This window comes from Anopheles merus, unplaced genomic scaffold (genome assembly GCF_017562075.2).
Source record: "Anopheles merus strain MAF unplaced genomic scaffold, AmerM5.1 LNR4000250, whole genome shotgun sequence".
NCBI classification, from domain to species: Eukaryota; Metazoa; Arthropoda; class Insecta; order Diptera; family Culicidae; genus Anopheles; species Anopheles merus.
The window spans coordinates 25,699-50,161 of record NW_024427830.1 but is presented as its reverse complement, the minus strand read 5'-3'; the positions used below and the strand labels follow the sequence as shown (position 1 = coordinate 50,161).

General features: G+C 45.1%; 2 protein-coding genes and 1 pseudogene across 2 annotated transcripts; 2 read left to right on the top strand and 1 right to left on the bottom strand.

Annotated features, from left to right (window-relative positions):
• Nucleotides 1-952: 952 nt before the first annotated feature.
• On the bottom strand, nt 953-3,885 carry LOC121601971 (annotated as a pseudogene).
• Nucleotides 3,886-5,985: 2,100 nt separating this feature from the next.
• Nucleotides 5,986-7,402, top strand: LOC121601970 (integrator complex subunit 7-like). The gene is given in 5 exon segments (XM_041930763.1): nt 5,986-6,117; nt 6,120-6,236; nt 6,239-6,403; nt 6,406-6,999; nt 7,002-7,402. Coding segments are annotated over 5 exon segments (1,341 nt in total). The 5' UTR covers nt 5,986-6,053.
• A 59-nt stretch (nt 7,403-7,461) lies between these two features.
• On the top strand, nt 7,462-9,014 carry LOC121601972 (integrator complex subunit 7-like). Its single transcript, XM_041930765.1, has 2 exons — nt 7,462-8,484; nt 8,526-9,014. The coding sequence occupies exons 1-2, from the start codon at nt 7,462-7,464 to the stop codon at nt 9,012-9,014; spliced, it is 1,512 nt and encodes a 503-aa protein (XP_041786699.1).
• The last annotated feature ends 15,449 nt before the right edge of the window (nt 9,015-24,463 follow it).

Genomic DNA, 24,463 nt, shown 5'->3' with positions numbered 1-24,463 from the left:
GCCAAACGTGGAGCAGCTAATACTGCGCCGGTGCTATCTGTTGCGCGGTAACTTTGCCTGCTGCTGCGAAACTGTTCCCCGGCTGAAAGTGCTCACGCTGGAAGGCACGATGATGCGTACGCGGCGGCTGCCGGACGGTGTGCAGCCGGTCGCTTTCTTGCAGCGCCGATTAAAAGGCTACCTGCCGCGCTGCTCCGTGACGTTGCGTCACTGTGACGCCGAACCGGTCAGCACGGTGCTCAAGATGGAGGACGAGGTACGGTGGCCGACGCAGCTGTTCGAGCAGGGCCACATGAAGCAAATACCCTACGGGCAGACGGAGGGGAAGAAAGAAAAGAAACGGCGTAAGAAGATCTGGAATGAATCGATGTGTGATTGAACGGACCTTACCGGAGCTTTGTTACCTTGTTATCACGATCCTATCAGGTCCCTCGATGTTTAATAATTGAGAATGAATTATTTTTAAATAAGCTTTCTGCAGCTGCCAATTTTCAGTGATATATCACGATCCGGAACATGACGAAAAAGCGCCCAGTAGGAACGTGGAGAGCTTCTGTTAAGATACATATATATATTGCATCAAACCTTTTCGCCCTACCAAGAGCACGTCACGAAGGGGCGGTTTTTGGCTTATAAAGATTTCAGTATAAAAACGTAATAATAATAATAATAATAATTTTCCCGAACGCTTCTATCCGTTCCGGTCAACTGTTTTGGGTGTTAAAATATCTCTTTCATTCTCCCCACACACGCTCTCTCCTGGTATGCTTGGCCTCGTCCAGCTTTGCTGTACTATTACGTTTCAAAAACACCCTTCATCGTTTCTCACAGGCTGACGATGGTCCGCTCGGCCTGCTTGGAATGTAGCATCGTTTCAACTGCCCGCTCCACCACTCGGTCCGGCACGTCGTATCGGTCTCTCTCTTCTCTGCTGCTCCTTCGGCGGGCGTACTTACCGCCGGTTCGAGGCCTGTGCAGCTGTGCGGTGCGATTTCTGGGCCGATATGCGCAGCGCAGATAGCACCAGCGCCATATCGTACTCCGTCTGGTTGCCCTTCTCATTGTCCAGATAGATCTCCTGCAACCGTTCGCCGAATCGCGAAAGCACCCGGGCACGGTAGTCTAAAAGTGGTGAAGGTAACGGTCATTAGCGTTGAAAATGAAAGAAGCACATGTGCTGCAGTGGTGCAAAATGTCATGAGCATCACGAGATGTTGACCAACGAAAACAATGAGCATATTTTGTGTAGGTTGATGCTCATTGCTGATAATCAATGAAAGTGCGAACGCGATATGCGAGTGATTGAGTCAAATGCGAAACTCTAACTGACAAGCTGAGCTTAATGTCGGCCCAAGCATAATAATGTTTTTTTTTTCTGACTGTGACAGTGCTGCCAAATGCCCATGTTTCAATCACCATACTCATGACTGAAACAAAGCTCAAATCAGCTCAAATACACAACTAAGATATCAGGGGTAAGCCTCAAACAGTGGGTGGACCAATCACATACTTGGTGACATTTTGTTTAGCACCCAACACTTAGTCACTCTCTGGTCATGACAATTTCTGTTGGTGATAATCACGTCATTCTTGGAATATACTTGACATGTGGACTTTCTTTCTCGAAGGTACGCATCGCATGACTATCGTGATGATCACCGACACAAAATGTCTTGACCAAGTGACTGACCCAGGCACACAATTTACCTAGTATGTGATGGTTGCACCAAATGTTTGAGTCTCATCTCTGATCATCACAGTACTGCTCTTGACGCTGACATGGATTTTGTTTCGGCTGGAATTTATCATGACCATGCCAGTGACATTTTGCAGAACTAATCACAGTAAAAAAGTCATGACATAGTGTCTCATGACCAAGCTTTGGTCGCAAAAATGTCACGAACCTTCATTAGTCATACCAATCGTTTTGAGTATCACCTCTGATCATCATATGGCGTCATCCATGAATAAAGTAATGTTGATAGGGGAGGGGTCGGAGGTGTCGTCAAACGTAACGATTTGTTTGATAGGAGAGAGGCGGAGTTTATCTTTTGTTACGTAACGCAAAATAAATATAATAAAATATACCAGAGTAAAGTAACTCACCAAAAATTTGATTTTGTTCAATAAATAAGCTATTTGAGGAGGGTGGGGTCTATCTGTTACGTCATTTGAGGGAGGGAGGGTTTTTTCCATCGTAACAGTTTGTTACACTACGGGAGGAGGGGGTCGAAAATTTGCAATTTTGCTTTACGTTTTTGATGGATGACGCCTATTGAGTACGTGACACTGACATTATTGTTTCAAGTCAGATTTTTTCAGAAGATTTCAGTCCGATTTGCAGTGACATTTTGCAGCACTGCATACCGACCACAACTTACCGACACCACCCGCGCGGATTCCCCATGAGGCGCAGATTCTCCAGCAGCGGTAAATTACCGATGTAATCAATTTCATTAATATCGTCAATTAAATTGCAGCTCAAATCCAAGTTCACCAGCGAGTACAGCTTGCCCAGCCCTTCGAGCAGGCGTATCCGGTTCTGGGACAGTTCAGCGTGACCAGATTGCCGAGCTGGACGTGCCATTCGCGCACTGCTGCGCTATCCGGTTGCAGCGCAGGCTGAGTATCTGCAGGTTGTTCAGGTGCTAAGATGGGCGATGCTTTCCAGCTTGTTCTTGTCCAGCCCAGATCCTTGACGGTGGGAAACAGCCGGATCGTTCGATCGATCACCGTCAGCTGGTTTTCCTTAAACACCGCGTGGCGAGGTTTTTCCACTGCTGCAAGAAGGGAAAAGTGAGGTAATTAATTAAAATAAAATTTTTAAAATGCCTTTTTCTTTTTTTTTTCACTTCAACTTACCTCGACCTTGTCCAGCTCGTCTTCGGCCGCATCCTTGTGGACATTATCACACAGCGCAATTTGGCAGATTTGCTTCGTTTCGCTCTTGTACACCTCTATCCTTGAGAGCGTTTCACGCAAGGCACCTAAAAACCGTGGCACCGAAACAAGTGACAAGGGTAAGTACAATCTCCACCACCACCACCACCACCCATCATACAAAACATTGCTCCATTCCAAACCCCCTCCCCTCTCCTATCAGCGCGAAAACGGTACTGACCTACATTTGAATGTTTTCCGTCGGCACGCGTAAATGATGAGATTACGCAACACCTTGAACACGCTCAGCTCGTACCGCAGCTGCACCGGGATGATTGCTACTACCGATCGGTTTGTGGAGCGCGTGCGGGATGTCTTATCCGATCGTCGTCGTACAGGATCGTGGGCAGGACTGTTCTTGGTCGGCAGCACGATGATCGTCTCGAGCTGGGCGCAAAGTCCATATGTGGGAGAAGTTGTAGTTGCTGCAGCCGCCTCGGTCGGCGGGCAAGGATCTGCATTCGCTCGCTGATCGCGTGCAGCTCCAGCACCGAGAAGCCGTACTTTTTCGACTTGGCCAGAAACGCGTCCCCGCGCAGAAAGAGCGAGCTGGCCAGGTGCTGCACCAGAAGATGATATCGTACCGGTGGAAAGTCGAGAAACTCGACAAACTCTCGCGGCATCGTTACCTTCAGAAGATCAGCATCTCCCTCAGGTACTGCTCGAGCGCTTCCTGGCGTTTCTCAGGAAGGTGGGCTCTTGTTGCCGAGCACCTTCTTCGGCGGCAGCTTGTCCTTCGAGACGCCCCGTTCCGACACGAGCTGGTCGTGCAGCTCGGCAAAGTCGCGATACCGATGGTTGACCGTCCACATGACCTGGCCACATTTCACCAGTATCTCGTAGTAGTTCACACTGTCCACCGTGATGATGCGCGGGATCGAGATGGTCGTTTCGTTGGCGTGCAGCTGATAGTTGGACATGGTGCCTAGTCGTTCTGTCGCTCTAGCTCCCGGATTAGTTCACCATCGGTGGTTGCAGGCAGCGTATCAACGCTCTTATCAACGGGTGGCCCACACCCCTCGGACTGCGGACTGCGATGCACCAGCACGTGTTAGGCGCACTCTGGCGAGAGGCGTTTCTTGGGCGGGAGTACGGTCACGTTTTCATCGCCGTACCTGCGCGACTCATTTATCAATTGAAGCGAATAAAGCCACTTATCATCGAACAAACAGGGGAAAGAACATACAGCGCGCGGTGCACAAACAAAATAAAAACATTTATTACTCATTCGGGAGAAATTTTCTGCCCTCAGTGACAGCTCCGGCCCAGTGCCCAAGTAACAAATGCAAAAGGCCTTTTCAGGGGCGGTGCTATCATGGCTGCTACAGTGCTTGCTGGATGTGTAAGTGAGTAAGGTTTGTTGGATTTTTCTCAATTAAAAAATTTTTTTTTCATTTTTTAACAAATAACACTGAATTCGACTTCTAATTCATATGAAATTCGTGGGAATCTTTTATACCCGAAATATGTTATTTGTCGGTTTATGCAGTTTGATAATATCAATGTTTATGTTTAATTGGTACTACCCAAGCGCCACAGATTAAGCATAAACGACTGGAAAATTGAATATATAGAAAAAAACGAAAGCTCCATAGCTCCACTGGTTTGCTGAATAGATGGTGTATTATAACTCATTACTATATAGCTGTCCTTTTCTCGCCATGTGTTTCGTCAAACTTCATTTAATCATGGTTTTTATGCCCTTAAAACATTTCGAGCAAAAATCTATTAAAATGGTCGAGTGGTCATATACGTGTTTATCCACCATCAACATCATCGACCATTATTCAAATCTCACTTCATTCAGTTCTGATAGATCAAATTAGAGTTTAATATTTAAGCAATCGTATCACCGTTCTAGTTCTAGAAATGCATAACTTTAATGCAAAACCATACAACACTATAGACGAAAACATGTTGCGGAAATATTTGTGGTCAAATCGCATGGTCGTACTGTCATAATCATGTTGCGGGAACATTTTTGTTGTAAGATAAACAAATCGATTTGTTTCACGTTTATTTGTTGCAGAAACAGTTTTCAACCATAGCAAAACGGAAACAAAATAATTTTAACTTAGTTTTCATTTTTGCGAGAAAATTGGTGTACAATGTTTGGAATAAATTGAAAAATCCATAAATATTTTCATTAAACCAATTTTTCCGCAACATGTCCAGAGACCTAAATCTTACAAAATTTTAAACTGCACCCAAGCGCCACAGATTAAGCTTAAACGACTGGAAAATTGAATATCCATATAAAAAATGAAAGCTCCACAGCTTCATTGGTTTGATCAATAGATGGCGTATTACAACTCATCATTATATTGCTATCCTGTTCTTGCAATGTGTTTCGACAAGTTTCATCTTATCATGACCTGTATAGCCTTCTAACTTTCTGAGCAAAAATCTATGTGAATGGTCGTGTGGTCAGATACGTGGTATCAACACCAACGACCATAACTCAATTCTCACTTGCTTCAGTACTGGTGGTTTCCGTTGGAGTTTAGTAATTAAACAATTGTATCGCCGTTCTAGTTCTAGCGATGCATAACTTCAATGCGAAACCATACAACAGTACAGAGGAAATGAGAAAGCTCTCCTCCAAGCGATGAAGCTCAACTGGTTGGGGTATCCCACCAACAGAGAGCGCCACCAGCTTTTTTGCTATTTTAGAATGAATGAGTCGTTTGGCGTCTGCTAAACGAAGTCTTTCTATATTCCGTTTAGGTAGAGAACTTGAGTCGTTTAGAAGCCGTTTAGTGGTCGTTTAGTGGATTTGTGGCACTTGGGCAATGAATGTAAACGCCATTTCAAATTTGGATAACAGCGGTGGTTGCAATCGTAATCCACAGTTTTTTGGTCATTTTAATCATTTTGTTTTTTTTTTTGAGTTGCCAGCATCCCTTGTGACTTTTCATACAAATTGGCTTTTGAAATGAAACAAACGAAATAACGGTCACATTTGAATTTCCGCATGCTTTTCAAACTGCTACTTGGGAACGGTCCCGCACACGATGACACTTTCACCATTTGTTTACAAAATCACCAAACACCGCCCCAAAGCCGGACGGCAACTGCGTGCGTGCGAGAAAAGAGAAACAGCAAAACTCACAATGATCAGCGTACGAGTGAACAATTTCAACGAAAACTTCCTCAACGAAACCGATGGCGACTCGAATCGGTCCTCATCGAGCTGGACAAGGGCCTGCGGTCGAGCAAGATCGGCGACCAGTGCGAGGCAATCATCCGCTTCCCCAAGCTGTTCGAACGCTATCCCTTCCCCATCCTGATCAACTCGTCTTCCTGAAGCTGGCCGAGTTCTTTCGCATCGGCTCGAACCTGTCCCGGCTGTGGATACTGCGCGTTTGCCAGCAGAGCGAAAAGCACCTGGAAAAGATCATCAACATCGACGAGTTTCTGAAGCGCATCTTTATGGTGATCCACTCGAACGATCCGGTGGCGCGGCCCTCACGCTCCGCACGCTCGGCGCAGTGGCGTTCGTCATTCCGGAGAAGCAGCACGTCCACCATGCGATTCGCATGGCGCTGGACAGTCACGATACGGTCGAGGTGGAGGCGGCCATCTTCGCCAGCGTACAGTTCGCGGCCCAGTCGAAAACGTTCGCCGTCGGCATGTGCTCGAAGGTGGCGTCGATGATCGAGAGCCTGCAGACGCCGGTCAACATGAAGCTGCACCTGATACCGGTGCTGCGGCACATGCACCACGACGCCAGTACGGCCGCACTGGTGCGCGCGCTCTGCCGCGATCTGCTGCCGAAGTATCCGTCCGAGCAGTTTGTGGTGGAAATCATACGCTCCCTGTCGCAGCTGTCCTGTGCCACGCTGGTGGACATACCGGATCAGGTCGATTTGCTGCTGGTGTACCTGCAGGACCCGCGCAAGCGGGTACAGTGTACGGTGCTGCTGTCGCTGAAGAAGCTGGCGGAGAAGGGCGCGTATCTGTGGCCCAAGACGGCGATCAGCCGGCTGCTGCAGCTTACCGTGCAGTGCAGCAACCAGAACATGGCGCTGGACGTGATACTGACGCTCACCAAGTGTCCCACACCTGCCACACGATGCTGAACGAGGAGCAGCAGCAGATACTGGACGTGTGCAAGAACTGCCTGCTGATGGAGAACGACAGCGGTGGCCGCGCGATGACGATCCTCACCAGCCTGATCACGTACTGCCACACGGAGAACATCCCACCGCCGGTGCACGTGCTCGAGTATCTGGACATGCATCTGGAGTTTCTCATTCAGGCATCGCTGCAGAACAGGGCCTCGCTGAAGGACTTCCGCCTGTATCTGAAGTGTGGCGTGCAGCTGTCCAAGACGAGCCGTGAGTTTGGGGAAAGCTTCGCGGAAATGATTGCGGAGCTGCTGAGCGAGGAGCACTCCACGTCTACCGCCGGCCACTCGAAGCTGATCTGCGAGGCGCTCGTGCGATCTGCTCGAACGTGATCGTGTCGTGCGAGTTTTACGAAACTCAACTACCCGGCACGAGCCCCTTCAGTGGCGTGATGCAGCATTTGCTGCGCAAGCTGGAAGCGCTGGCCCGGTCGAGCGGCGGACCGGAGACGCTGGACAAGGAGAGGACGAACATCGTGGAGCTGCTCGCCGCGATTTGCATGCAGGCCATGCTGGGATCCTTCATGCCGGACAACGTGATCGGCATCTTTGTGCAGCTACTGCAGACGACGAACCCGTGGACGCAGTACCGGATCGCCCGCTCCGCCTCCCGCTACGGGCAGCACTTCCTTGCCGCGCTCATCTACGAGAAGCTGTCGCGGAACATTTCGCTGGAAAACTTGCACTTCTATCTGGTGGCACTGGGCCAGATCTCGAAGGCGGAGTGCATCCTTAACCACGGCCAGGAGTATGACGCGCTTGCCCAGAGGCACGTTAAGCGGGAACCGGGTGCGGCGCTGCCGGGTGCGACCGGTTCCCTCTCGCTCATCGATCGGCTCGAGAAGGCAATCAATCTGTATTGCATTGCGCTGTCGACGCTGAAGGCCAGCTCGTCGCCCCAGCACCCGCTGGCGTTCCAGTCGGAGCTGATCCGCCTGCGGTGCACGTTTCTCGAGGTGCTGCACAGTGTGGTGATCACGCGGAACACGCTCTGCATCACGCCGCCGTCGGAAATTTCCCAAACGCTGGCGCAAAACTGCCGCGATCCGCTGCAAAAGTACGGTCACATCACGAACCAGCTGCGCAAGCACGTGAAGCTGCTGAAAAACTGCGAAGATGCGTACGGCCGGCTGTACAAAAGCTCGTTCGATGCCGATCCCGGCACGCTGGAGCACCTGGAAGCGGTACAGCACCTCTGTGCCACGCTGCAGCTTTCCATCGAGACGATTTCGTTCATCAACCCGTCGGAAACGCCGAAGGTGGCACCGCAATCGAGCCATCCCGAGACGCGCTACCTGCTTTCTGTGTGCCGGACGGTGCTGAAACATCTGCAGCTGATACCGGCCGAGGTTCCTGGCGGCACCAAAACGCTCACCCACGAGCACACGGACATGATGATGAAGCAGATTGAAACGGTGGTCCGTTCGCCCACTGTACGCCGCGCTTCTTCTTCCAGGTGCTGCAGAATACGTCTGTGAAGCTGGCACTGACCCCACAGCCCCGCGCCACCGGTGAACCGGTGTTTGTGCAGCCGAACAGCCATTTGGTGGTGAAGGTGGAAGGTGTCATCCAGCACTACGGCCGTACGCCGTCGCTGTTCCGGGCGATCAACAGCATCCAGCTGACGCTAAACTCCACCCTGATGACGTCCCGGCCGAACGATGTGAAGCTGCTGTCGGACAGTCTCACGCTGACGCAGGTGGTGAAACCGCATCGGGACTTTCTGAGCGGCAGCTTCCTGATTGCGCTGAACAACACGGCGCACACGTTTAATGGTGGGCCGGTCAGCTTGGGTGGCCAGTGGCAGCTGAATCTGGAGACGTGCATCATCGACGACAATGGGGTGATGTGGCAGACCGGGCCGAAGAGTACGCTGCTCGTGCGCATACCGGAGGATAATCACAAACAGTCGCTCGGAATGCAGTCGACCGTGAGGAGGTTTTAAAGTGCAAAGTAATTGGAAGGGCTTTATATTTTGTACGATTTTTTTTCTAACAATAAAGTGTATTATGAAACATTTTCGAATTGGAACAACGCTTCAGGTTTAGTTTTGTACATTGAACTTTTTTTTTTTATTTCCAAACACAATAATTCCACTCTACATTGATCGGACAATTCAGGTTATTTCAACCATTTCTTCATTTCAGCCAATTTCTCGAGTGTTTACGTAATACGCTGGTGCGAGGCTTTGAGCCTTACAAATCTCGGAATTAAATAGAGCTTTGCGTGTCTCACCGTAAGATCGGTTATTGTCAATCTTCCGGATATTATGCCTGTCCTTGCAGCAAGGATCAGCAATGTACTGTTTATACCACGGCTTACAGTGTAGCTGGATGTGGCCAAAACAGCCACACTTGTACCGTTCCATTGGACGAATGTCCGGCTGAAAGTTAGCTCAAGACGAGGGTCGTCGAATTAATGATGCTTGCACCTCGTTTTCAAAACAATTTTAATTCCCGCTCTTTATTTTCCGACCGAATTGAATATGGCTACATCCAACAGCATCCTTGTTAGAGGGATTTCCGACAATAAACGACGTGAAAAGCGGCTCCAGGATACGTTCGTAGCAACAGTACAAGAATGTTTTAGCACCTGATTGCTGTAAACACATGAGACGTGAATTTCATTATTTTATTTTCGGTAAAACATGTTCCGAATACTTAGCTCAATAAATTACTCACTTGAAGTCCTTGAAGAAAAAATGAACGACCAATTGCTTCGTTCGCATTGGATTTTTTTCTTTTTTTTAGCTCTAATTTAGTTTTGTTTACAAACAAACTCCCGGTGACATGTTGGCGCGCTGTGACAGGATATCCAAATTAACGCGTTATTCGTAGATCGCGTGGATGACAAAGAGAATGTAATTTTCTCTAGACAATAACATAACTTCTATACTTGTTCCCTTTGATAAATCGTAATATATTAATTTAAAATAACATATTTTTTCGCTTTAAGGCCACCTTTTTTTACCAGAATTACGGCAAAAAATTCAAAATTCTACCATTCCCCCTACGTTGGCAGTTGACGTTCAAACTTTGACGGTGCATTGTTGTGGTTTTCTTTTCTTTTTTTGGAAAAAACAACACCGAGCCCGATTTGTGTGCGTGCCACTGCGTTTTCCCATCGCATGCTCGCTAAATGTGTTGTGAATTTTGTGCTTTTTCGTGTGTGAAGTTTTGTACTTGACTGAACTGAAACGTACAGTTGAACAATTAAGCGTAAGGATTTGCAGTGGAACAGTAGAATGAGTGTGTAATTCATAATGATCAAACAGCGATGCAAAGTGTCCATCGTCGGTGCATACGCGATGCAACGCGGTCTGATCGGAATCGAAGGCATCCGGCTACTGCATCCGGCTGCCGCATGTTTCGGACAAACTGTGTATGGAAAGAAGCGTCACTAAAGTGTGTCCAGTGGGTCGTCGGTGTTTGAAAAGTTTCCCGCACAAGCTGCCTCATCAGGGATATTGAAAAAGCAGTGGCAGAGTAGGACGAACTAGCTGGGAAAACTGCTAGAAGGAGCGAGGGAAGCAAACAATTGCTTCTCGATTCTACGATAACGCTACGTAAATGGTAAGATTTTCCGGAACATAACACATTCTTCCTGCTTCGGGTTTCCCCCATCTTTCTATCATCTATTTCCAGTTAATGTCATATAATGGATTAAAATTATTTCCCATGCTGCAATACGCTCGCCATGTTACGCTTACAAGTAGACAGCGTTAGCTTATTTTTAGCATACCCCATTACACTATCCTCGAAAAAAAAACCTAAATAAAACAACACTTCCGGCATCGTCCCTGGGCACACCGTCACCCATCGACGGATTGAAATAATAATCTCATTAGACTTGCTTGCCAGTGAGTGCGGAGAAAGTATTTGGCGAAGTAGCTGTGCGACCAATACCGGCCGTGCGACCTTTCTAGATTTTTGGACCATAACGACCGCCAGCGTCCTCCTCCGGCTGGCCCATTACCCCTGCTTTTCTACCCAAGGCAGCACACCAAATCTTCCAAAACGAGCGGAAGAAACCACGGCTTACAAACAGTGCCGAAACAAAACACGCTATACCGGCTGGCCATGCGCAGTTGCGCCCGGTTGTACGATTCAGAACCACCGCCCGAACGCGGTCCAACCCACCCACACACACACACCTGTCCGTAATGGGCCGTGAACCGCTCCGGTCCCTGGTGGCGGCACGCGTACGCCCACATCCCGGGCCGATTTTCCGAGCTTTCCTTTGAAGCTCTCGCGCAATGTTTGCCAACCCGACCCATGCCATGCCCGAATTCACGTGCTTCTCCCTTTACCCACCGAGCCGAGACCACCGGGAATGTTGCGCAAAAGTGCGAAATAACCCTCCCGCTCCACACACACACACACACACACACACACACACACACACACACACACACACACACACACACACACACACACACACACACACACACACACACACACACACCACACACACACACCACACACACACACACCACACACACACACACACACACACACACACACACACACACACACACACACACACACACACACACACACACACACCACACACACACACACACACACACACACACACACACACACACACACACACACACACACACACACACACACACACACACACACACACACACACACACACACACACACACACACATATATATATATATACACACACATATACACACACACACACACACACACACACACACACACACACACACACACACACACACACACACACACACACACACACACACTCAATCCTTGGAAAGCTTTACGTCGTGTGTGTATGTGTGGGGAAATGAAGGGGAGTTGGTTTTAAGGGTAGATCCTTTGCGTTTTTCTTTTTTTTCTTTCTGTCCCCACGCGGGGATTTAGGTTCATGTTACCTCCTCCCCACCCCGAGGGAGTTAAATACCTTACCAGATAGGCGTCGGGTTTCCGTTTGCCCCGAAAAAAAAAAACACGGCAGCTCGTCCTATTGCGTTGCGTGTCCCATGCCGGGAGGTGTTGCTTTTAATTAAAAGTTGATTTCACTTAACGGGCGTGAATATTTGATGCGAATTGTCTGAGGTTCTGGAAGTTTGGAAGTTTGTGGACAGCACAATCGAAGCAAGCATTGCACAGCTCACTCTTCCTCCCTCCGTGGCAACCTGTTGCTGGTGGGACTTGCTTGGAAAAGAAGAATGACCCTGATGAAATCGTCCTTCGCACACCGGCTGGCTGGTTGATCTGGAATGCTTGGTCGGGACAGTAGGTAAGCCACAAGGACGCACTTTTATCGATTACAAGAGCCACCCATCGGGCAACGACGAATAAACGACAAGCGCTTTGCCGACATGCTGCCCATGCTTTGTCCCCGGTTGATAAGCGCACCGGTGCCTTTCGTCTGGCTTATCCATTTAAATCAATGACCAGCGCATTACAGTGGACGTCGATAGTCCTTGCGGTTACCTATACCGTGGGGAGCCTCACCCACTAGCTGATCCGTTTGGGTTCGTATGAAAATCAATAAAACTCCCTCGGCTGCAATTGAAACGAAAGTGGATGAGCGCTCAAGTGTCCGGGGAAATGGTGGTGGGGTACAGGAGAGCTTTCCACGGCACAAAACTTTTCCCACCAGGCTCGGGCGTCCGAGGTTGACATTTGCCAATTCCTTGGCGTAGGGATTTGTTTTTTTCAGTTTATTTTCTATTATTATTATTATTATTATTATTATTTATTTATTTAATCTTCAACGGGCCGTATGGCCTAATTAAGATGTAACAGTTCAATTGAGAAAAAAAAAATACATAGCAAAAATAAGATTTACATCGCAATTCACTGCGGCCACGGCAAAAGCCGGAGACGTTCCTTGAAGCACTGAGTTGAGATATCGAAGTCGAAGCAATCCGAGACAGTGTTGAAGACAGCCGACATGCGGAACATAGGGTCAGACCGACCAGCACTGGAACGGGGTTGAGCGAGCCGTAGAGTTTCTCTAGACCTAAGTGTTCGGGATGGTGCATAGATATCGACTCGATGCAACAAAGGCGATGAGTCGATAGAGCCATTTAGCAATCCAGCGATGAAAGAGCACTGTGCATTGCGTCTTCTAACCGAAAGAGGTTCAAGGCCTAGAAGACGGCACCGCGCAGCATACGGAGGAAGATTATTGCGATCCTGCCAGGGAAGTAGGCGTAGGGCATATCTCGTGAGCTTACGTTGAATCGCCTCAAGTCGAGCAATTGAAGAAGCGGTAGTTGGGCTCCAGACTACGCACGAATATTCCAGAACCGAACGAACGATGCAGTTGTACACAGCTTTAATGCACATGGGGTTACGGAATTCATTAGTTGTCCGGATAACCACGCCAAGTAATTGATTTCCTCTGGCTACAACGTCATCGATATGCTGTTTAAAGTTCAAACTAGAGTCAAGCAGAACGCCCAGGTCTTTGGCATGATTCTGTCGATTAACTGCAGTGCCGTCCATGAAGTAGGTCCCAGTCACTGGGCTCCTGCATCGACTAAAAGACACACAGTAGCATTTCTCGATGCAGATAGTCAGTCCATTACGCTTGCACCACGAACAGAAAATTTCGATGCAGTCGCCTGTGTTGTGAATAGGCGAGAAAATTTTTGCGTCGTCGGCAAACAGACTGATACTGTCGGGAGGTAAAGCCAGGGTAACATCGTTGATAAACAATATGAAGAGAAGCGGGCCAATATTGCTTCCTTGTGGCACACCCGAGCTGCTGACTATTTCTTTGGACATGTGCTTATCAATTTTCACGGTGTATGTGCGATTAGTTAGGTAAGACTTAAGCCACTGTACGAGCGAGCTGGGAACTCCTAGCTTGTCGAGTTTAGCGAGAAGAGTTGCGTGCGGAAGAGAGTCGAATGCTGCTTTCAGATCTGTATAAATTGCATCGACTTGAGCTCCGGCATCAATTTGATTAGTGCAATAGGTTACAAATTCAACCAGGTTCGTGGTAGTCGACTTTTTTGGCACGAATCCATGTTGATACGGGCTTAGGTAGCTGCGGCATGCATGTAGCAGATGTTTATTTCTATTATTTCTTTTAGGGGAAGCTGGGCTTTTTTTTGCTTTTATTTCTGGCCAGCTGAATAATGCATCTCTCCGATTCGAGTGGTGAACGGGTGAAGCTCGACGCGATGTGAATGGAATGAATTTTTACCCCCCCAAAACGGAACGACTTTGGTTATGTTCAGGCGAAGGCAAGGTTTTGCTCCTGCTACTGGGCTTGCTGTGCTATTTCCCATCCAACCTTTGACCTACTGGAACGGCCGGGTTGTAGCTGGCCGGTCCGTTCCACTTTGCCTGAGACGATGCGGATGATGATGATGTTGCTGCTGGACGGGATTGTCCAAATTCTTAGTGATGAATATTAAAATGTTTCGGGCGAGGGTGGGTGAAAGTTGTCATGGCGTTGTTGAAGATTGGGGTTTAATCTAGATGTGTTTGTTGGGATGTAATCATAAAAAATAGCACATAGAAAGAGAACGCCTAGTAATTGTGGTTCGAGTGAAACTACAGGATTATTGGATTGTTGAATTTGTTTCTGAAGAACTTGTTTCCTGTGGCTTTTCCTATTTTGGTAAGATAAAATGGGTCACTTAATTTACAACGGCTCGTAATCATTTTGTGCTCGTTAGTGGAAGGTTCAGAATCGCTTTTAACTACCGTCCTGTGGTGCTCTCTGGTTGTGATTTAGGGCGTAGCCACAGTCCTTTGCGATGTATTTTGAAATGTTCACATTTGCTTAACCTTCAAAAGTTTAAAAAATATTGAGTTTTTAAGGCTCATTTCCAATGTAAAACCGCATGTAAATGGGGCTGATCGTTGTCCATAAAATACGTAACGTACCATGTCATGTTTGAAATTTTCCCTCCTCTTTTGAAATAGGTCACGAAGGCTTGTATATACAGGCTTGCATAAACATGCCTTATACAAGTACTGTTGCGTCCAGCAACAAAGCTCTTTCTTTCGCGAATTTAAAGTTGAAACATCAGTTTTCTTAATTCACTTAATTTCATTAAACTGTATTAAAAATTCACTGAACTTTCTTCTCTTGGCGCGATGGTAGAAAGAGGTCGATTTTCGTCTTCGTGCCCGTTTTAAAACTTCACGCAAAACCGATTGCGGTCATTCCACTTAATTTGCGCAGGTTCATCCGTTGCACGCGAAGCTCCTTCGGGATGAACCATTCCTACTCTCTCTATTTCGCCCGTGTTTGTTTCGCCTGTGCTACCTGTCCCTCTCTCTCACTTCACCACAACGCATCTGTCAAACTAGAACCGCTGTTGGTAAACAACAAGTACTTTGAAATAATTTAATACAATATATAACTAACGTAATGGTTCGAAAACACATAATTTTAGTTTGAAATAGACTTTTTTTTGTGAACTTGCTGTACATGCGGTTCACGTTCACTTACTAGAACGTTCCTTATTTCGACCCGTCGTTCGAAATCTGACGTTCGTTTTATAAGCAACTTAGTGCATTATGATTTATAAAGAACAGATGAATGTTGATTAGATGAGGATCGAAGGGCGTTATTTACTTTGAATTAACTAAATGAACCGAGAAGTTGTTCTGGTTCTTTTCGTAAAGTTTTTTACATTGCTTTTTAAAGGTCTCATACCTTTGGAGCACGACAAATTTCATTGCTGGTCTATATTTTATTAGCTGTAAGATTTGTTTTTTATACCTGTTATTTATCGAACATACTGTTATTCCGCATAAGTTGTCAAATAATAAAATGAAAATACTTGAAGCTTAAGGATAAACTTATAAACATAGCCTTTGAAACGTATGAATGAAAAGTATGAATTATTAAAGTTATTCAATTTACATAAAATAAATTATATTTTAATCATTTATATAATTAGTAATATAATAGAGAGTATCTTCTCCACTCTATGACCGCTGTCAGACACACCTAAAACCCACCGTAGTGAAAAAATTGACCGATGAAAAGTAACGCATTGTAACGCTCCTTTTTTGGTACACCGATTTCGTTGGCGAGCGAAATCTTAACGAAAAATGCTGTTAGCATGTTTCTGCAGTGCCAAATATCAATTTAATACAAATTAAACTTTAATATTCCTCGTTATTCTCGTTAAAATTGAGGAAATCAAAACTCACTTTTCGTTTGTTTACAGTAACAAGTGTTACTTTTCGGTTGTCAAGCTTTCTCGTTACGGTGGTTTTTCGGTGTGTAACTTTCTCGTTACGGTGGCAGCTATAATGCACAAATCTTATTGCTAGAGGTCGCTTCCAGACACTCCGAAAGAAAACTACAGTAACAAAAAAATGGTACATGAAAAGTAACGTATTGTAACGCTTCTGTTTTCGGTAAACAAATTCGGTACAAATTCACTTCTGTTTTCGGTAAATTTCGTTCGACCTCCCGAAATCGTAACGAAATAACTGTTAGTATCGGCAGTGCAAACTAACAACAAAGTTGAGGGATACAAACCGCCGTTCTTATTGTTTACAATAACAAGCGTTATTGTTCGGTTGACCAAATTCATCGTTACGATGGTGTTTTTTTCTTTTTTGTCTGGAAGGGGCCTAAAAGTACACGCAACCGTAACGTAACTTATGGACGGACCCTTATCCTTATACGCCAGTGTAAAGGCCGATGTTTACATTCGTACCGAATGGCACATGGTCAGCATGGCGGCTCAGAATACTTATATCACGGAAAAGAAAAACAAACAGAATTTTGTTTTCCAAGCAAATATAAAAAAAAATAATTTAAGTAAACATATTATTGTCTTCTATTCGTTTTCAATGAAATAATCTGCCTCAAATATTTATTTCTGTATTTGAAAGCTATTTTTAAACATGGGTGCAACGTTTATCTTGTAGTTGTCGTCCAATAATTCCGCTCACTCGATCATTTGGAGTCCTTCAATTCAAGAACTTTACCAAGCTTTAACCTAGTTTTGCTGCTAGTTTCCACCTCCATTCGTTTGGTTTGGCGTGCAATAAAAATCAGCTTAAGCTTAAGCGTACGCAATCATCTCATCCCTTACAACTGCAAACATGGGTAAAGCCGTGCGCTTCCGTCACGGCACATCACACGTATTGCACAATCGGCGACAATCATCGCCATCATCCCCATCATCTGCAGCAGATTGAAGAAGGCTCGTCAGCTCCTCGGCTCGCTTTTTAGCTTATTTTGTTCTCTCTATTGGCCGTAATTTTCCTCCTTTCTCCTTTCCATTGCGCCGGTGTGGTGATCATCGGGTGATAATAATACTCGTCTCGTGCGGAACGGTTTCACCCACGGGCGGGCGTGAGTGTCTTCCGAGGTGGGAAGATGATTCTTTCCTTCAACGCGCGCCCTGCCCTGCGTTACTGAAAACACGCGACACGAGACATTCCAAGCGCGCGCGCTACCACCAGGCGCGTATATTCAATTTAATCCCTCCCGCTTCGCGCGAGGGTGAATCGAAAAGGGTTGTTGTGTACCGCCGGTCGGTGTGGAAAAATGTCAAAGCTACGTAAATAGTTTGCTTTCACGCTCGTTAACTGACTGTTTTATCTAACTCAAACATACACAAGCTCAAAAAGACAGAGCGAAAGAGAGTGAGTTGGACAATTAATGGCAATTATACGCCTTTTGGCAACGAAATGACAGGCGCACGTGATTGAGAGTTTGTAAACTGCTGCCTGCCTGCTTGGCTTTTTGCACTGTGATAAGAACAAGCTTATCTATTTCTTGTTTTCATAAATCGCCTCCAGCACCCACCGGTTGCGTAGGGAAGGCGCGGAAGTATCATAAAACTTGCAGGAAAGGTTGTTCGTCGGAAGCGCAAAATAAAAAACGGCTCGTTATGCCTTATTATGTTTTATCCTTGCTCCACAGATTGGGACACTTTGCAGTTTTTTTTGCTCTTTCTTGCCTGCTTCTTATCTCCACCACACCCGAGGGGCAGCATTTCGTGTGTCTGTGTGTGTGTGTGTGTGTGCGTGCCTGTGTCACTGTTGCTAAATGTGAAGGTTTTGCTTTTCCGTTTTCGTCTAAAAATACTACGCCATCTCTCTCACATTGGCTGATTTTCTTTTCCCCGTGTTTTTACTCAGCAACAGAGGGGGTTTTTTCCCTTCTTTCGTGTGATATATTTTCACCCGATTTTTACTTTTTTTTGCCGCTAGTAAATAACCGTGCCTCTCTAAGGTTGGCATTTGTCGGAAGAGGAAAAAGATGGAAGACAGCATTTCTCCCGAGGGACGACACAGAGCGGTTCGCACGGTGACACAGGCTCACGGTATTGTGCACGGGTTTGTGCCCGTTCCTCCCCTTGCACTGTGATAAACAACTCGAGTCTCGAGATCTTTCCGCGATCGTCGGGCCCAACGTTTGGAGTGACAAGCGTGACGGTGGATCGTGACGCTTATCAGCTTATCATCGTCCCGTTTTGTGGGTAAACACTTTCAGCAACGCATGTTTTATGATAATGGTATTAGTTTTGTAAATGAAAGAAAAACAGAAGCTTGTAATGGAATTTGCTTTCATTTTTTTTTTACTTCCCAAAGGACAGTTTGTTGGTTGTGGTTTATTTAAATTTGATTTCAAACCCAAAGAAAAGGAACATTTGTATGCATTCATTACAGCAGTTGTAGCATCATTCACTGGTGACATTTTACAAATTGTATTTGTAGCGTCAAACACACCTGTCTTCTTCTGCACACTGCAACAAACCATCATCAGATTAAAAGTGTGGCTTGTGATTGTAATCAAATCCTGGTGTCTCCTGGTGCACCTGCATCCGCATCGGCTGCAGCACATACGTATATCGCTTTTGCGCTTCCAAACTTAATTAAGCCCCCCACTCTAGCGCAAGCTTAATTCAGTTAACAACGTTACATTTGCCGCTTGCTCCCGCCGTAACTGTAGTTTAAATACTCCGCAGAAGCAAACAGCGAGTGACAGCAATTTCCCAAACAGGCGTCGGTATGTGCAATATTCACTGTACCAGCGGGGAGGGCAATTATTTCAATTCAAAGCCCACTTGCGGGTGGATTATTCGGCATTCGGCAGTGGTGTGTGGGGAGCATATTAAGTGTAATAATTTGTGTGCGCGTTTGCCTTGCAGTGCCAAAGCCAAAAAATGCTACTCTCATCCTTCTCCTGTAGCAGCGCATTTTTTTGTTTGTGCCCTAAGGTATGCCGCATAGACAAATAGACAAAACGTCTTCATGCCCTGGCCTTTGCGAGGTTGGTACAATATTTCACTCTGCGTTTGTGTTTCTGTAGCACGCTCATTAAAGGGGTGTTTAGTTTTGCCAACCGTGGAGCTCCCGCTGGCTGGCAGATCGTGTGCAGCCCCTGATTGATGGTCATTTGCATAATGCAACCGGTAAATCATGCAGCCGAAAGGGTGAGGAAGGGGTGGCGGAGAAATTAAATGCTACAACTAGAGCGTACAGGTGAAACGCTCGCTGAAATGCTCGCGGTGCTGCGTCGGGTATTGTTTTTGAATAATCTATCATGGCCGGTCGGTTTATTTAGATGAAACCGTTTTTGTAGCAAATTATCTGCCTGCGGGGCTTGGTCTGGCCCGGCTGTGATTGTATGAAAATTGTTGCCTGGTTGTTCAAAACGGCGTGCGTTAGGTAACAAGCGTGGAATGCGAATGTGAGAGGCTATTAATTTTCTTAGATAAAGTGTAAAATCCTACTTAACTGAACCATTACACGATAAAACGTGTAAATAATCTAAAACACTGGAACTGGAAGAACTGGATTTCGCTCCTACAGTGCGTGACATAAATATGTAAATGTTTCATTAATTATTCTCAAAACACCATGTTCCATTGCAATAATGGGTTTCCGGGTCAATTTCCAATGTCAACAGCATTTTTCATTGATTGTGAGATGTTTTTCAACAGCTATCAAATGTGTTATTTGTATCACAATAGTTTATCAATTCATCCACATGATTTTCAGCACGCCTGGAGCTTAATTGATGTGTTGAAAATCACGCGAAAAGGCTGAAATTGTATTGTAAAGTCAATACAATATGTAATAGCTGTTGAAGAGCATCGTGTAGGCGGTAAATAAAGGATTTTCAAAGTCGAATTCCAATTTGCACATAGTTATTCACCGCATCCAAGATGTTTTTCAACAGCTGTCAAATGGTTTATTTGTTTCAAAATGTAATTTCAGCATCAACACATGACTTTCAACACACCACAAAGAACTGTCACACTCAATCCAGCTTGATACGCGTTGAAAATCATGTGGAAGAACTGAAATAGTAATTTGACCCAAATGCAACATTTTACAGCCGTTGAAAAGCATCTCACAATCAATGAACAATTTTGTAGACATTGAAAATTAACTCTGCAAATCCAGTTTTCGCCACCTTCGAGATGATTTTCAACAGCTGTCGAATGGTATATTTGATTCATAATAAATATTCAATTCTTACACATGATTTTCAACAAATCACAAAGAACAGTCAAACTCAATTCAGCTTGAGTCATGTTGAAAATCATGCTGAAGAATTTACAAATGATTGTGTTGGAAATAAAATTTCAGATTGGTGTGTATTAACATCTTGCAGATCAGATGATATCCAATAATATTTTGACCAGTAATATCACTGCGCCGCATAGAAAAAGAATTGAGAAATTTCTCCTTCAAGGCGATTTTATAAACCTTTGTTCCATTTAATCACCTGGATGATGTTGGAATTTAGCACATGTGGGTCTTGCAAGGTTTTCCAAGTCACAATCCAATGTCCAATGTCCGCATCCCACATTCAGCACCTCCTAGATGTTTTTCAACACCTATCAAAAGGTTTATTTGCATGAAAATAAAAATTCAGTTCTTACACATGATTTTCAACACATCATAAAGAACTGTCAAGCACAATCCAGCTTGCGAAATGTTGAAAATCATGTAGAAGAACTGAAACATTATTGTGATGAAATTGCAACATTTGACAGCTGTTGAAAAACATCTGGCAATCAATGAAACATGTTGTACACATTGGAAATTGACTCGGAAACCCTGTAATGTGTAGCTGTAGCTGTTAACCGCTCAAATCTGTACGCTAATTATTCTTTTTTTGAAAGGCTTTCAGTTTTCCCAAAACATTTTAACAAAGAAAAAGCTCCCTAAAAACAACCAAACCCAAACAGATGGCCTTAGAACCAATCCTCCTCATATTAATCCCTTAATCATAACGAAAGATACATTTAAAAAAATATACATTCCACTGTAATAGCACTTCATTTTTTCTCACCGATGTAAATGTGTACCTCTAAAACCCACTGTGTCGAGCGGGTTATTGCGCGCGCGTGTAAAACCGGGCACGTGTACCGTGTGCCGAACGCGTGCTGTTTTGATTAATCTCGCTGCATCATCGTCGCTGCTGGTGTGCCAGCTACAGAAGATTTGGCACATACGCAATTACTTCGCTGTATTCCAGTATTTTCACACCCAGGTCGGGGGTCGGGCATCGCAACTGAACAGAGTATATTAAATTAATATCGGAATGTTCATTTGTGGCGCACTATTACCACCAATGAAAAAAGAAAGGTGCGAACCAACGATGACACATTGAGGGAAGGCAGGCGTGAATATAGTAGGTCGAGGTGGGTTTGCTCGCTGGCTGGAATGAAGATGCCGGTGTAGTTTTTGGCGAACCGCAAACTTAAAATGATTAATTGGCGGCTCGTCGATCAGCTTCGTGTGGTCGTAAATTTGTGTTTTTATTTTAGCCGTCCCCGTACCGAGCTGCTGCCCCGTGCGGGTATAGAATGCCGGGTGTAGAAGCTGTGGCGAGACACGCTGCCAAATGATGCGCGATGAGTGTGCAGGGTCGTCATGCTTTCATGCCGGTCCGTCCCACTGCCGGCTATTAAACCACCTGATTTATGGTGCCCGACAAACGGTGCGCGATTGTGGAGAATAAGAAGCAGCAATAAAAGCCGGAATTGAAAAAACATTCCCCCGGCCCGGACCGGAATGCGCAATGGAGGCGCAAGGTACTTTACGCCACCGGCCAAAATTGGGAAGGAGAAGGTGTAAAAATCTCGTAAAACAGTTGGATTGGCATTTTTTCCCCTCTGGAATCGTTTGTTTTAGTTATGTTATTGTTTTTTCTCCTTTTTATTTTTAACAAATGCAAGCGATATGGTTGCGGTGGAGTAAAAATTCCATTTTATTTTCGTTGTAAAAAAAAATACTCTGTTTCGTTTGATGTTGAGTTGGTGGTGGTGTGATGCTTGCTCATAATCATCTAACCGGTGGGGGAATGTAAAGTGAAAACCTTTTTCAAGTTCAAATTTCCGACTGGACATTATATTAGCTATAAAGACGGCCTCGTAAATGTTACGTGTTCGCCTTTGGATTTTGTCTGCAATAAAGAGAAAGAAAAGAGAAGAAAAATACTAACAAACGTTTTGCAAATGCATTTTGCCTCGCTGCTTTGCGGCATTCACAAATTAATAATAAATTTCAACAGCCCGGGGCCCCACCCCGAAGGTCAGCATTAGCACCTGTTAATATTTCATCAGGGGGGGTGGCGGTATCTTGCGCAACGGACGGGGGATGCACGGGAACGTCGCCGTACGCTCAATAATAGAGTCAGCAGCAATGATTGTTCTTGTGACACGTCGCCAAGACCTGCACTACTGTTTCCCGTTCCTCTCCATCACTGATCCGCCATCCGGCCATCACTATGGCATGGTGTGGTGGTGCACGTTTTGCGTCACGTCGATTGCGATGCTATCGGTATCGCTGGCCGCGCATGGACAATGGGTGAGAAAGGGTGCATTTTCTTGCAACTATCAACGAATGGGATCAAGGTTTAAGTGTTGAATTAGTAGGCTCGGTGCCAGTTTTTTTTTCTTTTTTTTTCGTAGTAGAGATAGGATTGTGTTGATCTTGAGGTTATTTTTTCAGTTCTTTTGCGCATAAACAGAATGAAGACTTTCGGCATGTTTATTCTTTTCGCTTGAAATATTTTGCCAACATTTTGCAATCTTTGTTCCACGTTAACATGTGTCTTTCTAAATTATAAAATAAGTTAACGTTTATATTAGTATACAGTAACATTTCACGTGCTACTACGACATTAAAGAGCAGTATCCTGGTCACGGCACCATAATGCAATGCTACTGATTGATTTTTAATGTGTTTATCTTCATCCACACTAACGAAACGTTAATTGCACTTTCAATAATAGTATCTCATGAGCATGTAGACAAAATTTAACACCTCCATTAGTCGAACTATAAGCGTGATGGCTCCAAAAAGTGAAGCAACTTCGATTATAAGTGGGCGTGCTCAAAGAACGACACCTAGTAGTGTTTAAAACGGACTTGGTGCGGTAGTTTGTGGTCGTCGTATAAGCCTGTTCCGTCATCTACAATATGCTGGCACTGTTAGACAACAATCTGAGCATTGAAAAACAGCCCAGTTCCGAATGGTCGACGTTTCTGAGCGACTTGAGGCTCCAAAGAAAGCTGAAGGTGAAGAAGTCGCTACATCCCTGCGTTCGCTTGACCGGGAGGTCGATGCAACCGGCCAAACAGTGAAATGGTACCTAGAAATCATTTAAAAAAACATATCAGAAAGCAGAAATTGCGTGCACTCCCTAGTATGACTCCCTAGTAAGCGATCCTCTCCCACATCTCCCAGCTGTCGACATTTTCTGGACAAACATGATCCTAAAGCTCTACTCAAACAATGTTGTCCCGAAAATTTCGGAGGAATTGATAAAAATCGAAGGCTAACCTTAAAACAACGCTTGCCTTCGTCTGTTCTAGCGAAAATTTCTGATATCTTCCGGAAGGATGCTCGTAAAGTCTTAGATTTAGTTGTGCAAGTAAGTTTAAATAATTACCTTTCAAAGGATATTCCTTGGAAAGACATTATCTTTCTTAGTTTTTTTTTGTATAACCAACCGAAAAGAATCCATTTTTAAATGCAAATGTTAAAAGAAAAAAAAGGTGCTTTTCGTACTTCGTTAGACATTTTCTTGCCTATTGTTATTGTGATTCTTTCAGCTGTTTTGTCAGACCTTTTTCCCATTTACTTAAAAAAATTATTTCTACTAAAGTTATTCATCAATAGATAATTGAGCTTTTTTCAGCTTTTTAAGAAGATTGTCTTGAACTTGATTTTTAAAATGGTATCTACGATTTTCGGAACGATTATATCCATTACATTGAAATTTCACAGTTAAATTGCTGAATGGCTACCGTAACGTAGCTAAAATTAGTATGGCTGGCAAGTTAGTTTTACTTAAATCCTAAATCTAATACATTTTATATAGCTGCAACCTGCCTGTGCTCTATTTCTATTGTTTTTTTTTTCTGGATCATAAAATGAACTACAA

Bases quoted from the DNA above. Each gene is read 5' to 3' on its own strand.
- LOC121601972 (XM_041930765.1), top strand. From the start codon at position 7,462: ATGCAGCATTTGCTGCGCAAGCTGGAAGCGCTGGCCCGGTCGAGCGGC. The intron at 8,485-8,525 runs GTGGTCCGTTCG...TTCTTCTTCCAG, and splicing joins TGATGAAGCAGATTGAAACG to GTGCTGCAGAATACGTCTGT.